Genomic DNA, 14,980 nt, shown 5'->3' on the forward strand with positions numbered 1-14,980 from the left:
AATTTGTTCAATTTGACAACTGCATCATAGTCAGCCTTAGAACTTTTCAGCCTACCCTCGTACATGCTCACGATGAATTGCATTGCATCATTTGCAGGGTCCTCTAACAACGCTAATGCAGCCATTGTTGGTGCCACTTTACGCATTACTTTGCGTATGGTTTTGTATCCACCCATAGAATTGCAAACACGTGGGTGTGTTAAATGTCAGTGTGTCACTGATGTGCACGTCACTCTGATGACGTACTGTTTTCACACTATTAATACTTCCCAACATCACCTCTTCGTGTCAGCAGTTGAACAGTAGCTGTAGAAACGTGCGTACGTCAGCCAAGATTTTTATGTGATGCACCGCACATTTCCACGGTCATTTCACTTTTGATACATCAGAATGTTAACTTGGAGACGGGCGTACGTACGCTTTGTACGAGGCCCCAGATCTTTTTGAAAACCACACCAAAATATTTGTCATATCATAGCAACGCACTATGGTTTACCTTGTTTGTGATAAATGGTTCTTGAGTTACAAGGTCAAAGTCTTACTTAGGGTCAAAAGTGCAAATTTCCATTTTTCATAAAGTTGGTCTCAAATTGTTGGTCTTGTAAGAAATGGTTCAAATGCGCAGTCTGTGATACCTTGTTACATGTGAAACATGCCAAAATGTCACATTTGGGGGCCCAATTTCTGTTGACCCCTTTCATCCTGTCACTTAATGAGACATTATAGATGGGCAAAAGAATATATTTTCTAATTGTTTTGTAAGACACAATTTTGACTTCATGTTTATAAAAATCTGAGCAGATTTTTAGATGGTGACCTCCGATGTGACCAAAGAGCCGTACATTGCAGATAGGGCGAACTTACACCTTTGCTATTTGATCCTTGGTCATTGACCTCTCAAAACTCAACAGAAAACAATGGCACCATCAGTTCCCCTGCCTGCCCCCGTCCTCGGTTATTAAAAAGCTAGAATACATTTAGGTCTTACAATCATGAACATGCATTGCACATGGAAAGGCATTATCCCCGCCACTACATCATGTTCTTGTAGTGAAAGCAGTGCCTCCTGGGAAAGAAGTGTGTGTGTTTTTAACTTTGTGACTTTCACAGGAAAACCCTTTCACGTCTGGCCTGTAAAGAAGGTTGTGCTTTTGAAGCCCAGCCCAGCGTGACAACCTTTAGTTTGTCATCCACCCTGTTGTGCACGTTAGTCAGTAGCCCTACTTGTTCCACTTGTTGAAGAGAAAATTTCAGTCATGTCATTGTGCTGTCATTTTCTTAAACATTAAGGCCACAGCACTAAAAACATGCTTTCCTTTTCATTTTTTTTTTGAGAAATAAAGCTGTCTTATATTTGAAGGCTGGTATTTTTATGTCAGTTTTCTCCCCTCTTAAAGAATTGAAACTCGCAATAAAACGCATTGTAACTTAAAACAACAAAAACGTTCTTCTTGTGGCCATTTATTACCATAGACTGCATATTCATTACAGGTGAGGTTAGAAGTCGGTGGGCGTGCTTACTGGAACACGTGATCACATTAAGCCAATGGGATGACGGCAGAGACGTGTGCCCAATCGCCAGATTATGGTGCGACTGCAGAGGAGGCCAAATAAAGCTTTCTGAACCCTTGAATCTTTGTATCGGAAACGAAATCGCTGCTAAAGAGCTCGTGGGTGCCATCTGCTGAGCAAATGAATGTAGTGCAATGACATTTCATGTATGAATTTGACGTGTAATGTCTATAACGTTTATTTTATGAGTACGTTTGTCATGTTTTTAAATAAAGCGTTGATTTTCTCACAGATTCACAGAATGAGTTTCAAATTTTTGTTTTTGTAAAAGTATAAAAAAAATGTGATTTGCTTAAGGGTATCTAACGTTCATGTAGAGCGGCGGGAGCACATTTAAAAGAAAACAAACATTTTTAGAAAATATAATAGAAAAAAGCATTAGAAAATAAAGGTTACAGAACCAAATGACGTTCACCCACCAAGATGTAAGAATACAACACCCAGTCCAGCTAAACAAACTGCAAACATTCAACAGCTTTACCAGCACAAACAAGGTTAAATCATAATTATAAATCATAATAAATGAAGAAACTGATTTTTTTTTCCAGATTTTTTTCGATTATTATTATTATACAGACATTTTTAAAAATGTAACAAAACATCCGATGTAAAAGGCATTTAAGTTTGCAGGAACTAAGTTGAAGCAAATTCTCGGTTAAAAAAAACTAAGGAAACGATAACAAAATACACGGTAAAAATCTGCGACATGGATCACCTTCTGACTGAAGCAGGAAATATCGAGTTACTGAACCAAGCTTCGGCACACTACTTCGCAGCATCGAACCGACACAGTTTTAAAGCTTCGTCTGAGGGGTAACATCACTGGGAATCGCAGATTCGTTGGCCAAAGAGTCCCTTCTGAAAAATAAAGTTGATGCTAATATCCCTTGTTATAGTATTTTTAAAGAGTTGAGTGATCAGAAGAGGCAAAAGCAGTGGGAGAGTGAGTCGGTAGGGCGGCACTATTTTATGTGTCAGCCTTCGATTAAAAATAACAGACTCCTCTCCTCATCCTGTCGTAAGGATCAAGTCAAATTGATTAGATTGAGACTGGGGCATTGTGGGTTGGCAGCATATTTAAAAGTGATTGGAAAACATCCAGATGGGTTGTGTCAGTGTGGTCAGTTGAAAAGTGTTCATCATGTTTTAATGTGCTGTCCTATGTGTTCTAGTGATAGGCGGAAATTGTTTAAGATTTGTCAGACTGTGGATTGACTGAGTTTTCTTTTAGGTAAATTTTTTCTGAGGGTAGTTACTCGCATTTAGTGGACAAAGCTGTGATTAAGTTCCTCCATTCCACCAACCTGTCGGGGGCAGCATTATGCTACGCCAGCGTATAGCCTGCCGGAATCTATTAGAAGAAGAAGAAGGAGGAAGGTTTGACATACAGAGTCGTTGTATTTTCGGGTATAACACCTACACGCTTCAAGGACGTCGCTTTTACTAGAAAGGTAACTTTTTTTCATTCTGCTAAGCACGTTCTGTTCGTTAGCTTCACTGTTCCGGCTAGCACTGCTGCTACATTAGCAGCTAGCCAAGCCAGCTGCAGCAGTCAGAGGATGAAGTTTGTTCACACTTCATGAACTGTTGTTTCGTTTTGGAAGGACTTGTTTCATTGCATGCTGGGTACACTGTGTTTCTCGGTTGTTAATTGGTATAATGTAAACTGTGGTGATTTGACTGAGCTTTCATTCGCCCTGAGGGGACTCAAGACCAGAAAACTGATCTTCTACGTCGTTTAACGTGGAAGTACAGCTCGGCTAAATGAATGATGCTAAATGAATGACTTATCATTTGTGGTCATTCTCTGCCAACCTAGTGTCAACATTTCTCTCGGCTTTTAGTCTTTGCTACGTCAGCGGCTTCTATCGTGTGTGTGGTCTTCATTTGTATTTACCTAGTTAAGCTAAACTAATTCAACTTGCTTGGTTAGGAGGTGGGTGTGGTAGCTGTTACTTTCCACTGAGGAAGTGATGCAAGAACGCTTCTAATGTTTTTTTTTTTTTTTTTGTTTTTTGTCCCTGAGACTGCCGAATCCGTTTTCGTTCCTCAGTGTTTAACTGGCGACCAACAGGGTTCTCTTCTTCGTAGATTTTTTTTTCGACTTATATTTGTTAAAATAAATGTCACATTATAGTTTCACCACGAAGATTCAAAATGGGCTTAATTCAATGTCAAATTTAGTCGACCAATGATTTTCAGTAGTCTGCCCAACTCTAGTATTCTTTCATGACTGCACTTAACCACATTGCAATAAAGGTGCATCATTATTGCTGTTAACAGCTCTCCCTGCATCCCACAATCAAGTTTTATGTCTCTTTCACAATATATATGCTTTTGTTGTGTTTTATAAGTATAATAAAGGTTTACACTCAAATAAGAAAGGAAAAAGTAAAGCGGAAAATAATTTTCCACACACATTTATTCAAAACACACTGCAAACTATAATAAACAACTGTTTTGATACTTGATAAAGGTAATTTGAGGTCTTGTGTGAAAGACTGTACAACAAAAAGGTTCAAACAATAAACACAAATGCACATTTTGAACAATATATACAAAATGGTCTATGCGGTTTTTTTTTGTTTTTTTTTTGTCTTCATCTCAAAGCAATTTCTGTCTGCTATTACACAAAGGTTAGATTGCAAACTTCTACTTCTGTGTTTTGGAGCTCCTGAAAGCTCCTAAAGCAGCTTTCATTCACACTTTGGCCCACTTTGGCTCCTTACAGTCTGAGGAGTGGCCCTCCCGCTTGCTCCATTGATATGGTAAACAGTGCTTTATGCCGAGAAAGCAACAGAGTTATCCTGTAACATTTACATGCAAACTAGTGGAGCAATCCTGATAGTTACACACTTTGTTTGAGCACGTGAGATTGTCATCAGAGGCTCTCCGTCTGCTTTCACTGATTGCTGTGCGTAATGGCGCAGGGCGCATTGGAATAGTATGTACTCATTGGAGCACCAAGGAGGCTATTCAAACTGGCCAATTAGTAACATATCACTCCTGAAAACGATCTTTGGCTTTTCACGTGAGGTAAATCTGCCCTACGATTGGATTTTGGAAAACCATGTGATGTTGAACCAATTCCAATTGGACACTCACATTGCGTACGTCATCACACAGCTTCTATGAGGAGTACAAAGATGGCCGATGGCTGGCTCGAAAGTCCGCGGAGTTAACTTTTCTGCAAAAAAAAGTTTCTATCTCATATTTTTAAAAAGTTATTTAGAATTTACTAAAGCTTGGTCTTAGCCATCGTATACGACGGCGTCGGCCCCAGAGGGTTAAATCAAAATTACCCACAAATGGAAACCCCGGTGGTTTTTCGACTCTTTTCCCAGTCTAGGGCTGCACAATTTGAAGAAAAAGTCATATTGCTATTATTTGGGGGAAATATTTTGATTGTGGCATGGTAAATGTATGGTCTTGTGTTGTTGCAGCCAGGTCTATAAGTATTTGGAGGTGGACACAGTGTTTGTAATATTGTCTCCGTCATCACAACAGTGGAACTGAAATGAAACAAGGATGTTTTTGTCATGTTGAATTTCAGCTTTATTTCAAGGGGTATATCAGTTATCACATTTAAGCCTGATTTATGCTTCTCCGTCTCCACAGCTCTAGCGACGCAGATCCTTCTGCGTCGTTGCATACCCTCGCCGAGCCCCTCTCCATAGACTGACGTGCACCTCCGAAAAATTTGAACATGTCGAAACGACTGAGACTCTTGGGCTATGATTGGTTATTTTTCCGGTTTCACTCCTACCTCTCCCAACATATTTGAAGGTTTTTGTAATGCACACGCCTATTACATTTCTGTTCAATTTATTTATGTAGTGCCAAATCACAACAAAGTCACCCCAAGGTACTTCACATGGGTAAGGTCTAACCTTACCAACCCCCCCGAGGAAGGTCATAGGTGATAATGGTAAGGGAATAATGTACTCATATGAAACACATTGGTGGGATCAGTGTGTGATACAGCAGTTTTCACTTTGCATATCGTTTTGTGTGTCCCCCCCCATGTATTTCGGAATAAAGGATGATCCTTGGCTGTCGAGTGTGGGTGTTCTTTTAATAATGTGAGATTAAATTAAAATATTTGGGTGTATTCCTGTTACATATGTCTCACAACCCTAAAACAACCTGCCAATCCTAAAATTATCTTCATTATCTGTGAAGACACAGAAGTATGGGGCTTTGGAGATGTTTAACATGAAATCTAATACAGGAAGATAAACTGGTTTTAGACAACATGGCCCCTTTAATATAGTAAATATCTTATTTGAGCAAGAGTGGACAGTTTTTTTTTTTTTTTTCCCCAGATCCACTCATTGAAAGTTAAAGGAGATGTCACACCAAAATCATAACTTAGATTTAGGCTGTAGTGACCATCCGATGGTACAGTACACCAGTGTCACAGACCAAATGGTTCCCTTTAAAAACTGCCCCCCCCCCCCCCCCCCCCGCCTTCACTGTACATGTGTCTGAGTCTGACTCTCTACACCCAAAGGGAATCATGTGATTATTAACCATCAGATGGTAAGTTGCAGGGTCTCCCAAACTAGCTAAAAAAACAAACAAAAACACACAACTTATGCTGGGGGAAAATACGGTAACATTCTTATTAGTACATCCCTTCAGTAAATTGTCATGCTTCCTGACAAATCCTCAGACTGTTCCCATAAACGATTAATGTAGATTAAATTACCCATTATGTTGCCATTGCCTTAAGTTTTATCTTGTGGTCAAATTTTGAGTGATTTGGGAAAAAAGTCACAGTATAGGTTTTGCCTGGTTGGTTGACAGCTCAGAGTTGAAGCAATTTTTCACTTGATTAAGGTGGTAACATGCAGCACTGGCTCGACCTGATCTAATAGTTGAATACTAAGAACAGCAAAGTTGTGACAACTGTTAATTTGTTTGTAGCATCAGTGGTGACATTTCAACTGTGAAAATGAGTCTGACTTCATGATGCTGACATGACCCATCCATCCATTTTCTTCTGCTTCATCCAAGGTCGGGTCGCGGGGGCAGCAGCTCAAGCAAAGCCGCCCAGACCTCCCGATCCACACACACTTCCCCCAGCTCCTCTGGGGGATACCCGAGGCATTCCCAAGCCAGCTGCGAGACGTAGTCCCTCCAGGGGGTCCTGGGTCTTCCCCGGGGCCTCCTCCCGATGGGACGTGCTCGTAACATCTCTCTAGCGAGGCGTCCAGGGGGCATCCTAAAAAGATGCCCGAGCCACCTCAGCTGGCTCCTTTCGACATGGAGGAGCGGCGGCTCGACTCTGAGCTCCTCCCGAGTGACCGAGCTCCTCACCCTATCTCTAAGGGAGCGCCCAGCCACCCTGCGGAGGAAACTCATCTCGGCCGCTTGTACTCGTGATCTTGTTCTTTCGGTCATGAGCCAAATCTCATGACCATACATGAGGGTCAGAACGTAGATCGATCAGTAAATCGAGAGCTTTGCCCCCGCTCAGCTCTCTCTTCACTAAGACGGTCCAATACAGCGACCGCATCACTGCAGACGCTGCACATCGGTCTGTCGATCTCAGGCTCCATCCGTTCCTCTCTTGTGAACAAGACCCAGAGATACTTAAACTCCTCCACTTGAGGCAAGGACACTCCACCGACCTGAAGAGGGCAAAGCACCTTTTTCCAGTCGAGAACCATGGCCTTGGATTTGGAGGTGCTGATTTTCATCCTGGACACTACTCGGCTGCAAACTGCTCCAGTGCACGCTGAAGGTCCTGATTTGACGAAGCCAACAGAACCACATCGTCCGCAAACAGCAGAGACGAGATTACATGGTTCCCCTCTACACCCTGACTGCGCCTAGAAATTCTGTCCATAAAGGTAATGAACAGAACCAGTGATAAAGGGCAGCCCTGGCGGAGGTCAACGTGCACTGTAAACAGGCTTGACTTAGTACCGGCAATGCAGACCAAGCTCCTGCTGCGGTTGTACAGGGACCGGATAGCCCTTAGCAAAGGACCCCTGACCCCGTACTCCTGGAGTGCCCGCCACAGGGCGCCTCGAGGGACATGGTCGAACGCCTTCTCCAGATCCACAAAACGCACGTGGACCGGTTGGGCGAACTCCCATGAACCCTCGAGCACCCGATGGAGGGTGTAGAGCTGGTCCAGTGTGCTGCGACCAGGACGAAAGCCACACTGCTCCTTCTGAATCCGAGGTTCGACTATTGGTCGAACTCTCCTCTCCAGTACTCTGGAATAGACCTTACCGGGGAGGCTGAGGAGTGTGATCCCCCTGTAGTTGGAACACACCCTCCAGTCCCCCTTCTTAAATAGAGGAACCACCACCCCGGTCTGCCAATCCAGAGGCACTGTCCCCGACTGCCACGCCATGTTGCAGAGACATGTCAACCAAGACAGTCCCATAACATCGAGAGACTTAAGGTACCCCGTACGGATTTCATCCACCCCAGGAGCCTTGCCACCGAGGAGCTTTCTGACAACCTCGGTGACTTCGGCCTGGGTAATGGATGAGTCCACCTCTGAGTCCCCCGTCTCTGCTTCCTCTTCGGAAAACGTGACGATGGAATTGAAGAGATCCTCGACGTATTCCTTCCACCGCCCGACAACATCCCCAGTCAGGGTCAACAGCTCCCCACCCACACCGTAGACAGTGTTGGTGGGGAGCTGCTTCTGCCTCCCGAGGCGTCAGACGGTTTGCCAGAATATCTTCGAGGCCGAACGATAGTCCTCCCAGACTGAAGTTTTTGCCTCTGCGACCACACAGGCTGCAGTACGCTTGGACTGCCAGTACCTGTCAGCTGCCTCCGGAGTCCCACCTGCCTATAAAGACAAGTAGGACTCCTTCTTCAGCTTGACAACATCCCTTACTTCAGGCGTCCACCACCGGGTTTAGGGATTGCACCGCGACAGGCACTAGAGACCCTGCGACCACAGCTACGAGCAGCCACATCGACAATGGAGGTGGAGAACATGGTCCACTCGGACTCCATGTCTTTAACCTCCCCCAGGATCTGGGAGAAGCTCTGCCGGAGGTGGGAGTTGAAGATCTCACTGACAGAGGGTTTCGCCAGTCGTTCCCAGCAGACCCTCACAATACGTTTGGTTTTGCCAGGTCAGCCCCTCTCTTCACCCGAGTGTCCAAGACACGTGGCTGAAGGTCAGATGATATGACTACAAAGTCGATTGACCTCCGGCTCAGGGTGTCCTGGTGCCACATGCACTTATGGACACCCTTGTGCTCAGACATGATGTTCGTGATGGACAAACTGTGGCTAGCACAGAAGTCCAACAACTGAACACCACTTGGGTTCAGATTGGGGAGGCCGTGCTTCCTGATCATCCCCCTCTAGGTCTCACTGTCATAGCCCACGTGGGCGATGAAGTCCCCTAGGAGAACATTGGAGTCCCCAGTCGGAGCACTATCTACTATCCGTCCTGGGGACTCCAAGAAGGTCGGGTACTCTGCACTGCCGCTCGGCCCGTAGGCCTAGACAACAGTGAGAGACCTGTCCCCGACCCTAAGGCATAGGGATGTGACCCTCTCATTCACCGGGGTGAACTCCAACTGGCGACTGAGCTGGGGAGCAATAAGCAATGCTACCCCAGCCCGTCGCCTCTCCCCGTGGGCAACACCAGAAAAGTGGAGCGCCCAGCCCCTCTCCAGGAGTTGGGTACCAGAGCCTAAGCTGTGCGTGGAGGTGAGCCCGACTATCACTCAACCTCCGTCACAAGCTCAGGGTTCCCCCCCGCGAGGTGACATTCCACGTCCCGACAGCCAGAGGCTGTGAGCGCGGACCGGGCCGCTGGGCCATCCGCCCTCGACCGCCACCCAGTCCTCTCTGCACCCGACCCCCATGGCCCCCTCTGCAGGTGGTGAACCCACAGGAGGGCAGGCCCACGTCGCTCTTTTGGGCTGGGCCTAAAGTCCAACCACCAGGCGCTCGCGCCCCAACCCCAGTCCTGGCTCCAGGGTGGGGCCCCGGCTCTGCCGTAAAGGGCAACGTCTCGGTCCTTGATTTCATACTGGTCATGGGAACTTCTGAACTGCCCTCAGTCTAACCCGTCCCCTCGTACCTGTTTGCCGTGGAAGACCCTACCAGGGGCATGAAGCCCCTGACAACATAGCTCCTAGGATCATCCGGGTACACAAACTCCCCCACCACAATAAGGTGGCAGTTCGAGGGGGAGGCTGACATGACACATCATACAGTTTTGAAATACTTTTGATTAATTGTCATTATGCAGGGCTCGACATAGTCATTTACCTGCTGGCCCAGCGCCGATTTGGCCCACTTTTGGGCCACTACAGGCCAGTACAATTTATCAAATGATGAAATTTGCAAAATTCTATTTATTTTACCTTATTTTGCGGCGGCAAAGTCGAATTTCTTCACATCTCCATGTCATCAAACTTCACAGAGTCCGCCATGTTTGTTTTGGTCTCGCACCACGCTCCATGCTCCTGCAGAATCTCGCGCACATTGAAATGTATGTTGTTGATGCATGGAGCGTGCATTCGGCCGTTTCCGTCACCGATCTTCGGCAATGTTCATGAGAATCTTAAAATGGCTTGGTCATGACCAAGAGAAGAAAGATGTTTTCTGCCAAATCTGCAGGGCTTATCCATTGTATGCTGACAAGTAAAGAGTGTGTGTGTATGTATATGTATATGTGTATGTATATGTATGTGTATGTATGTATATGTATATATATGTGTATTTGTATGTATATGTATGTATATGTATATGTGTATGTATGTATATTGGTGTTAATGTTCACTTCAGCACCACTTGTCAGTGATCGGCAGCCTTTTCAGAGCCACTCCTTGCATCTCAGAAGCTGCAACACTAAATGTTTTTAAAGCGTTATCAGAACCCAAGCAGTAGATGAGATGCCCACGATAACTGCTAAACGCTTATCACAGTTTGTTTTGTAATTGTTGTAAGCAGTTTCATTTAAAGCTGTTCCTGCTTCTCACGAGTCAGTTTGCCACATATTTAACTTAACCTTTAAAATGTATTGCCAGTAAGCCAGGGAAAGGAGCTGGTTTGATGGCATGCTGTGACGTTTCAAACCGGAATGTCAAGAAAAATGTGACAGTTACCGGTTGCTGTCAGTTTGTGGGCTGTATAAATTTTTCTTGCTATATGATATGATCCAATGTAGTCATGTTTATGGGGTGTTCACAGGCTTTTTGTCCCCCGCTGGCCAAAGGCTCAAAGGGGGATAATGTCGTGGTGATGTCAGACTCTCTGTCCGTCCCTCCAAAAAGGCTATAAGGATTCTGAAATCAACCTTCATACTTTTGGAGGAATTTCGTGAAACGTGGTAGAAGTCCTTGTTATATTTTGATTATATGCATATTATACTGTCATTTGATATATTATTCTTTCCTGTGATTCATTAGCAAGAAATGTTTTCTTGAGTTAAGAAAGAAATTCTTCAGTAAAGTTCGCTCATTATACGGTTTTTGCTAAAAGTACAAATAGGTGATGTGTGTTGACAAAACAAATGTTATCTCATACCTTGAAATGTTGCTAGAATGTACCAAAGCAGCATTTGCCAGTGAGGGATATTGTGCTCCTAGAGCGCTCTTGTTTTGGGGGTGAGAGCAGGGGCCTGCTCATAGAATATTTTTGTTGTCATCAGAGTTGCATTCGTTATAGACGGGTATTTGATATAGTTGATTGGTATTTGTTCTGTTTGTCATGATGGCAGACAATTGTTGTAGATAATTGTCATTAATGGTATATATTCATCAGATTGGTTTTAGTTGTAGTTATTTTTTATAATCAGATATGTAGAGATGTCCCCAAAGGTAACAGTCCACCTGCTGTAACACATTCACTTATGTTGAAACCAATTGAAGGTGGACTGCTGGGGTATTAAGGTGGCAATGCACAAAAGTAGCACATGTTCCTCTATCACCCCCCTGTAGTTAAAGCACAACTTAAAATTTACAATTTTATTGCATAAAAACCCAACTAAATTACATTTAATGTAAATGGACATCAACTTGAAGCCAAGTCCCTGATTTTGGTTTTAACAATAAAACTGAGCTGTAAATCTGTTCCAATAATACATGTTGGCTTATTTGGAGCTTGTTTATTCTTTGATTTATTTATTTTCTTAATTTTTTCTTCGTAATTGCATTCACCTGAATTACTTATTTAAATGTTTGCTACCCTAGGTCCTTTTGTGAGGCAGCGGTAGCGGTACCATGTCTGCAAAAGCCATTTCGGAGCAGACGGGAAAGGAGTTCCTTTACAAATACATCTGCCCCACAGCACCAGTACAGAACCGTTTCCGCTATGCCACTGTCACACCTGAGACTGACTGGAACCGCCTCACACAGGAGCACCCATGGCTGCTAACAGAGGTAACATACACTCAGTACAAACCTGAGCTATGGTGGGGGTGTTTTGGTGAGTAGAACAAGCCTGAAAAATAAATTTAAAAATCTAGGGGAAACACGATGCCCCCACTGGTCACCCTTCTCTCTCCAACCCCTCAAATGAAATAATTGGGTATCATTTTTGAAGCACTTGACATTGTTTTGAGGTGACCATTCTAGGATAGTTTACAGGAGTTCTGTTGTTACTGTTTTCTGGAACAGTGACTGGTCAAATCCTTGCGTATGAAGATTAAGATCTGCATGTTATAAATTATGATGGTAAATTCTTCCATTGTCGATAGAGGTGTGTGTGCATATCAGTCATTTCACAACCGTTGTGAACAGCCAGGGGAAGACATTATGTGCCCATGTGTGACTACAAAAACAACCAGAATTGGCTGATTAACTTGGCTTTCAGAGCTAAACTTTCTAAAACTTTGAGCATTCACTTCCATGTAGTGTTGCTGGAAATGCAGCCAGTTCTGCATCTTGCTCTGTAGGTGTAATTGAAAGACAGTATGTGTACAGCATCTGTGTTTGTTTTAGAGTATCACAGTAAAATCATTTTCATGAATGCAGGAACCTGCAGGTGTCTACTCTGTGTAATGTATTTATTTTCCTCTAGGGCAGCTTTTGACTGTGTGTACGACATGTTTTTACTGTGTGTGTGTGTCCAGGGTTCCTGGCTGGCATAAAAAAAAGTCTCAAAACTGTCTTACTTTAATCTGTGGGAACCCTGTATATAACTGAAGTATGTTTTGCAAGAGAAGTGCATTGACAGGATTCAGTCGTTTTTAATGACAATGCTTGGCAAATGTGGCTAAATTAATGTTATAAAATGTCATTTGACTGTAATTATCCTTTGCTAAGATGTCGTCTTTTGGAGATGTTGCATGCCATTAAACTTGGGGAGGCACTAATTTAATAAGAGTTCTAAACTTTTTCTTTTTCAGAGGTATTTTGAACCAAATAAAGGGGTGCGAGTGCTCTGGATTATGGCCGCTTGTGTGTGTGAGACTTCTCTTAGCATTACAGGAAGCCAATCACTACACAGCAACAATTTAAAAATACTGTGCAACTCATCTATAGCAAACTAGTTTAATTTCATGTCAGTGTGATAAGTACGTATTTGCTCATTATCTGCAAAGCTGTGGTACTACTTGTATCTGATCTGTCTTCTAATTGCCACTTCTACAGCGGCTGGTTGTAAAGCCAGACCAGCTCATCAAACGACGTGGGAAGCTGCAGCTTGTGGGCATAAACCTCGATCTGCAGGGTGTCCAAGATTGGATAAAAGCCCGCATGATGACTGAGATCACTGTGAGTTGACTGTGATCTCTGACTGATCTCAAAGTTTCATCTCCAAGTAAAGTTGACTTCTGTCCACACCTTATGTTAGAGTTGTGTTTTGTTTGTCTTGATTAGGTGGGGAAATCAAAAGGTGTGCTGAAGAACTTCCTCATTGAGCCGTTTGTCCCACACAAGCAGGTAGTGTATGTTACCTTGTTTGTGAAGTCCACGTCCTGCTTTGTCATGCTTCAAGAGTGAGAAAAGTTCTCATGTGTACAGTTACAAAGAACATCACAGCTCCAGATCAAACAAAATACTACATTCAAATGGACAACTAAACTTTCAGCATATTATTCTAATTTAGAAAAGGTCTTTAATGTGATTCAGTGCATGTGTGTGCATCATGAGTTGGTTTATTCATAGGTATATGTGAAATTAAAAATTTTGTTTGGATGTCATTCATATGCACAATTAAAAGTTTTCAGGAATTCTGTTATTTGAAATAAGCTTTACCTGTTTTTATTTATACATTCTCATCTCCTCATTTGTGATAAACCTGTCTTTGCCTGTGCTGCGCGTCTCAGGAGGAGGAGTTTTATGTGTGCATCTATGCCGCTCGTGAGGGCGACTATGTTCTTTTCCACCACGAGGGAGGAGTGGAGGTGGGTGATGTCGACACCAAAGCCCAAAAGCTTCTGGTTGCAGTGGATGACGAGCTCAGTGAGGATCAAGTCTCAGAGCAGCTCCTCAAACATGTTACTAATGATGAGAAAAAGTAAGCATGTGTATCTTTTAAATGTTTGAAAAGATTTATGACCATACAAGCTTCATTGGTTGAAAGTCTGGCTCATTTTAGTTGACTTTGTCCTGGGGGTCTTTGTGACCGCTGTTGCTCGTGTGCTTGCTCATCGAGTGGATAAGGTGTAGACTTATGTATGGCACTTTGATGTAACTTATGTTATGATTTGTTGCTGTATAAATTCCACCCCCCACCCCAGAGTCAGAATCCCCTTCCTTTCTTCTTCTTCTTCTTGTAATGACTCCAGTGAGAAAGAAGACCAAATATTCATTAATTTGGAAGTTGATGATGATTTTTGACACAGCTCTGATCAGAGCACAGAGGTGGTCTGTGTTGCCATTAATCAACACACACACCACCCCATTCTGCTGACCTCCACACATCATAAGGGAAACACGTTATATATTTTTCTTATGGATGCTGTTTTCACAAGGAGACTTAAGTCATGGAAATATTGTGAAACTGTAACTCTGTTGTGAGATCCAGTGGACTGGTTTAACTCATAACGATCATCAAGCAAACACAATTACACACCCAGAGTGACCATAGAGTAAACACAGCTACAGAGTTTTTATTTATTTATTTTTAATGTAAATTGTTATTGGAGGAGTCTGTACTCTTACAGGAATTCAAGTGCATTGACTTGTGTAGTACCTTTTACTAATGAGGCAGAATAGTGGGAGCAAAATATATAATTTACTGTGCTTAAAGTACATTGTGAATGCAGTGATCATTTTTCTTTTCTTTTTTTTACTGTAATTATGCAGTATAAAATATTGTCATTATACCATCCTATATGTCTATTTTCTTCAAGAGTACTGGCAAGTTTTATACTTCACCTCTTCAGCTTGTACAAGGATCTCTTCTTTACTTACCTGGAGATCAACCCTCTAGGTATGTTGTTAACTCTGAGAACCCAGCCCTA

At 43.3% G+C, this 14,980-nt stretch overlaps 1 protein-coding gene across 3 annotated transcripts in view; it reads left to right on the forward strand.

The window, feature by feature from the left end:
• Positions 1–2,929: 2,929 nt before the first annotated feature.
• The window catches only part of LOC117531023 (ATP-citrate synthase-like), a 29,638-nt gene continuing 17,587 nt past the window's right edge, over positions 2,930–14,980 (forward strand). For 2 of the 3 annotated variants that reach the window (XM_034194018.1, XM_034194021.1), the window contains exons 1-5: positions 11,793–11,951; positions 13,164–13,286; positions 13,392–13,454; positions 13,841–14,031; positions 14,870–14,949. In XM_034194018.1, the coding sequence (XP_034049909.1) occupies positions 11,793–11,951; positions 13,164–13,286; positions 13,392–13,454; positions 13,841–14,031; positions 14,870–14,949 (616 nt within the window). Of the gene's footprint in view, positions 3,024–11,762; positions 11,952–13,163; positions 13,287–13,391; positions 13,455–13,840; positions 14,032–14,869; positions 14,950–14,980 lie in introns of those variants that run through there. The other variant, XM_034194020.1, reaches the window with a different exon arrangement.

Source organism: Thalassophryne amazonica, chromosome 18 (genome assembly GCF_902500255.1).
Source record: "Thalassophryne amazonica chromosome 18, fThaAma1.1, whole genome shotgun sequence".
NCBI lineage: Eukaryota > Metazoa > Chordata > Actinopteri > Batrachoidiformes > Batrachoididae > Thalassophryne > Thalassophryne amazonica.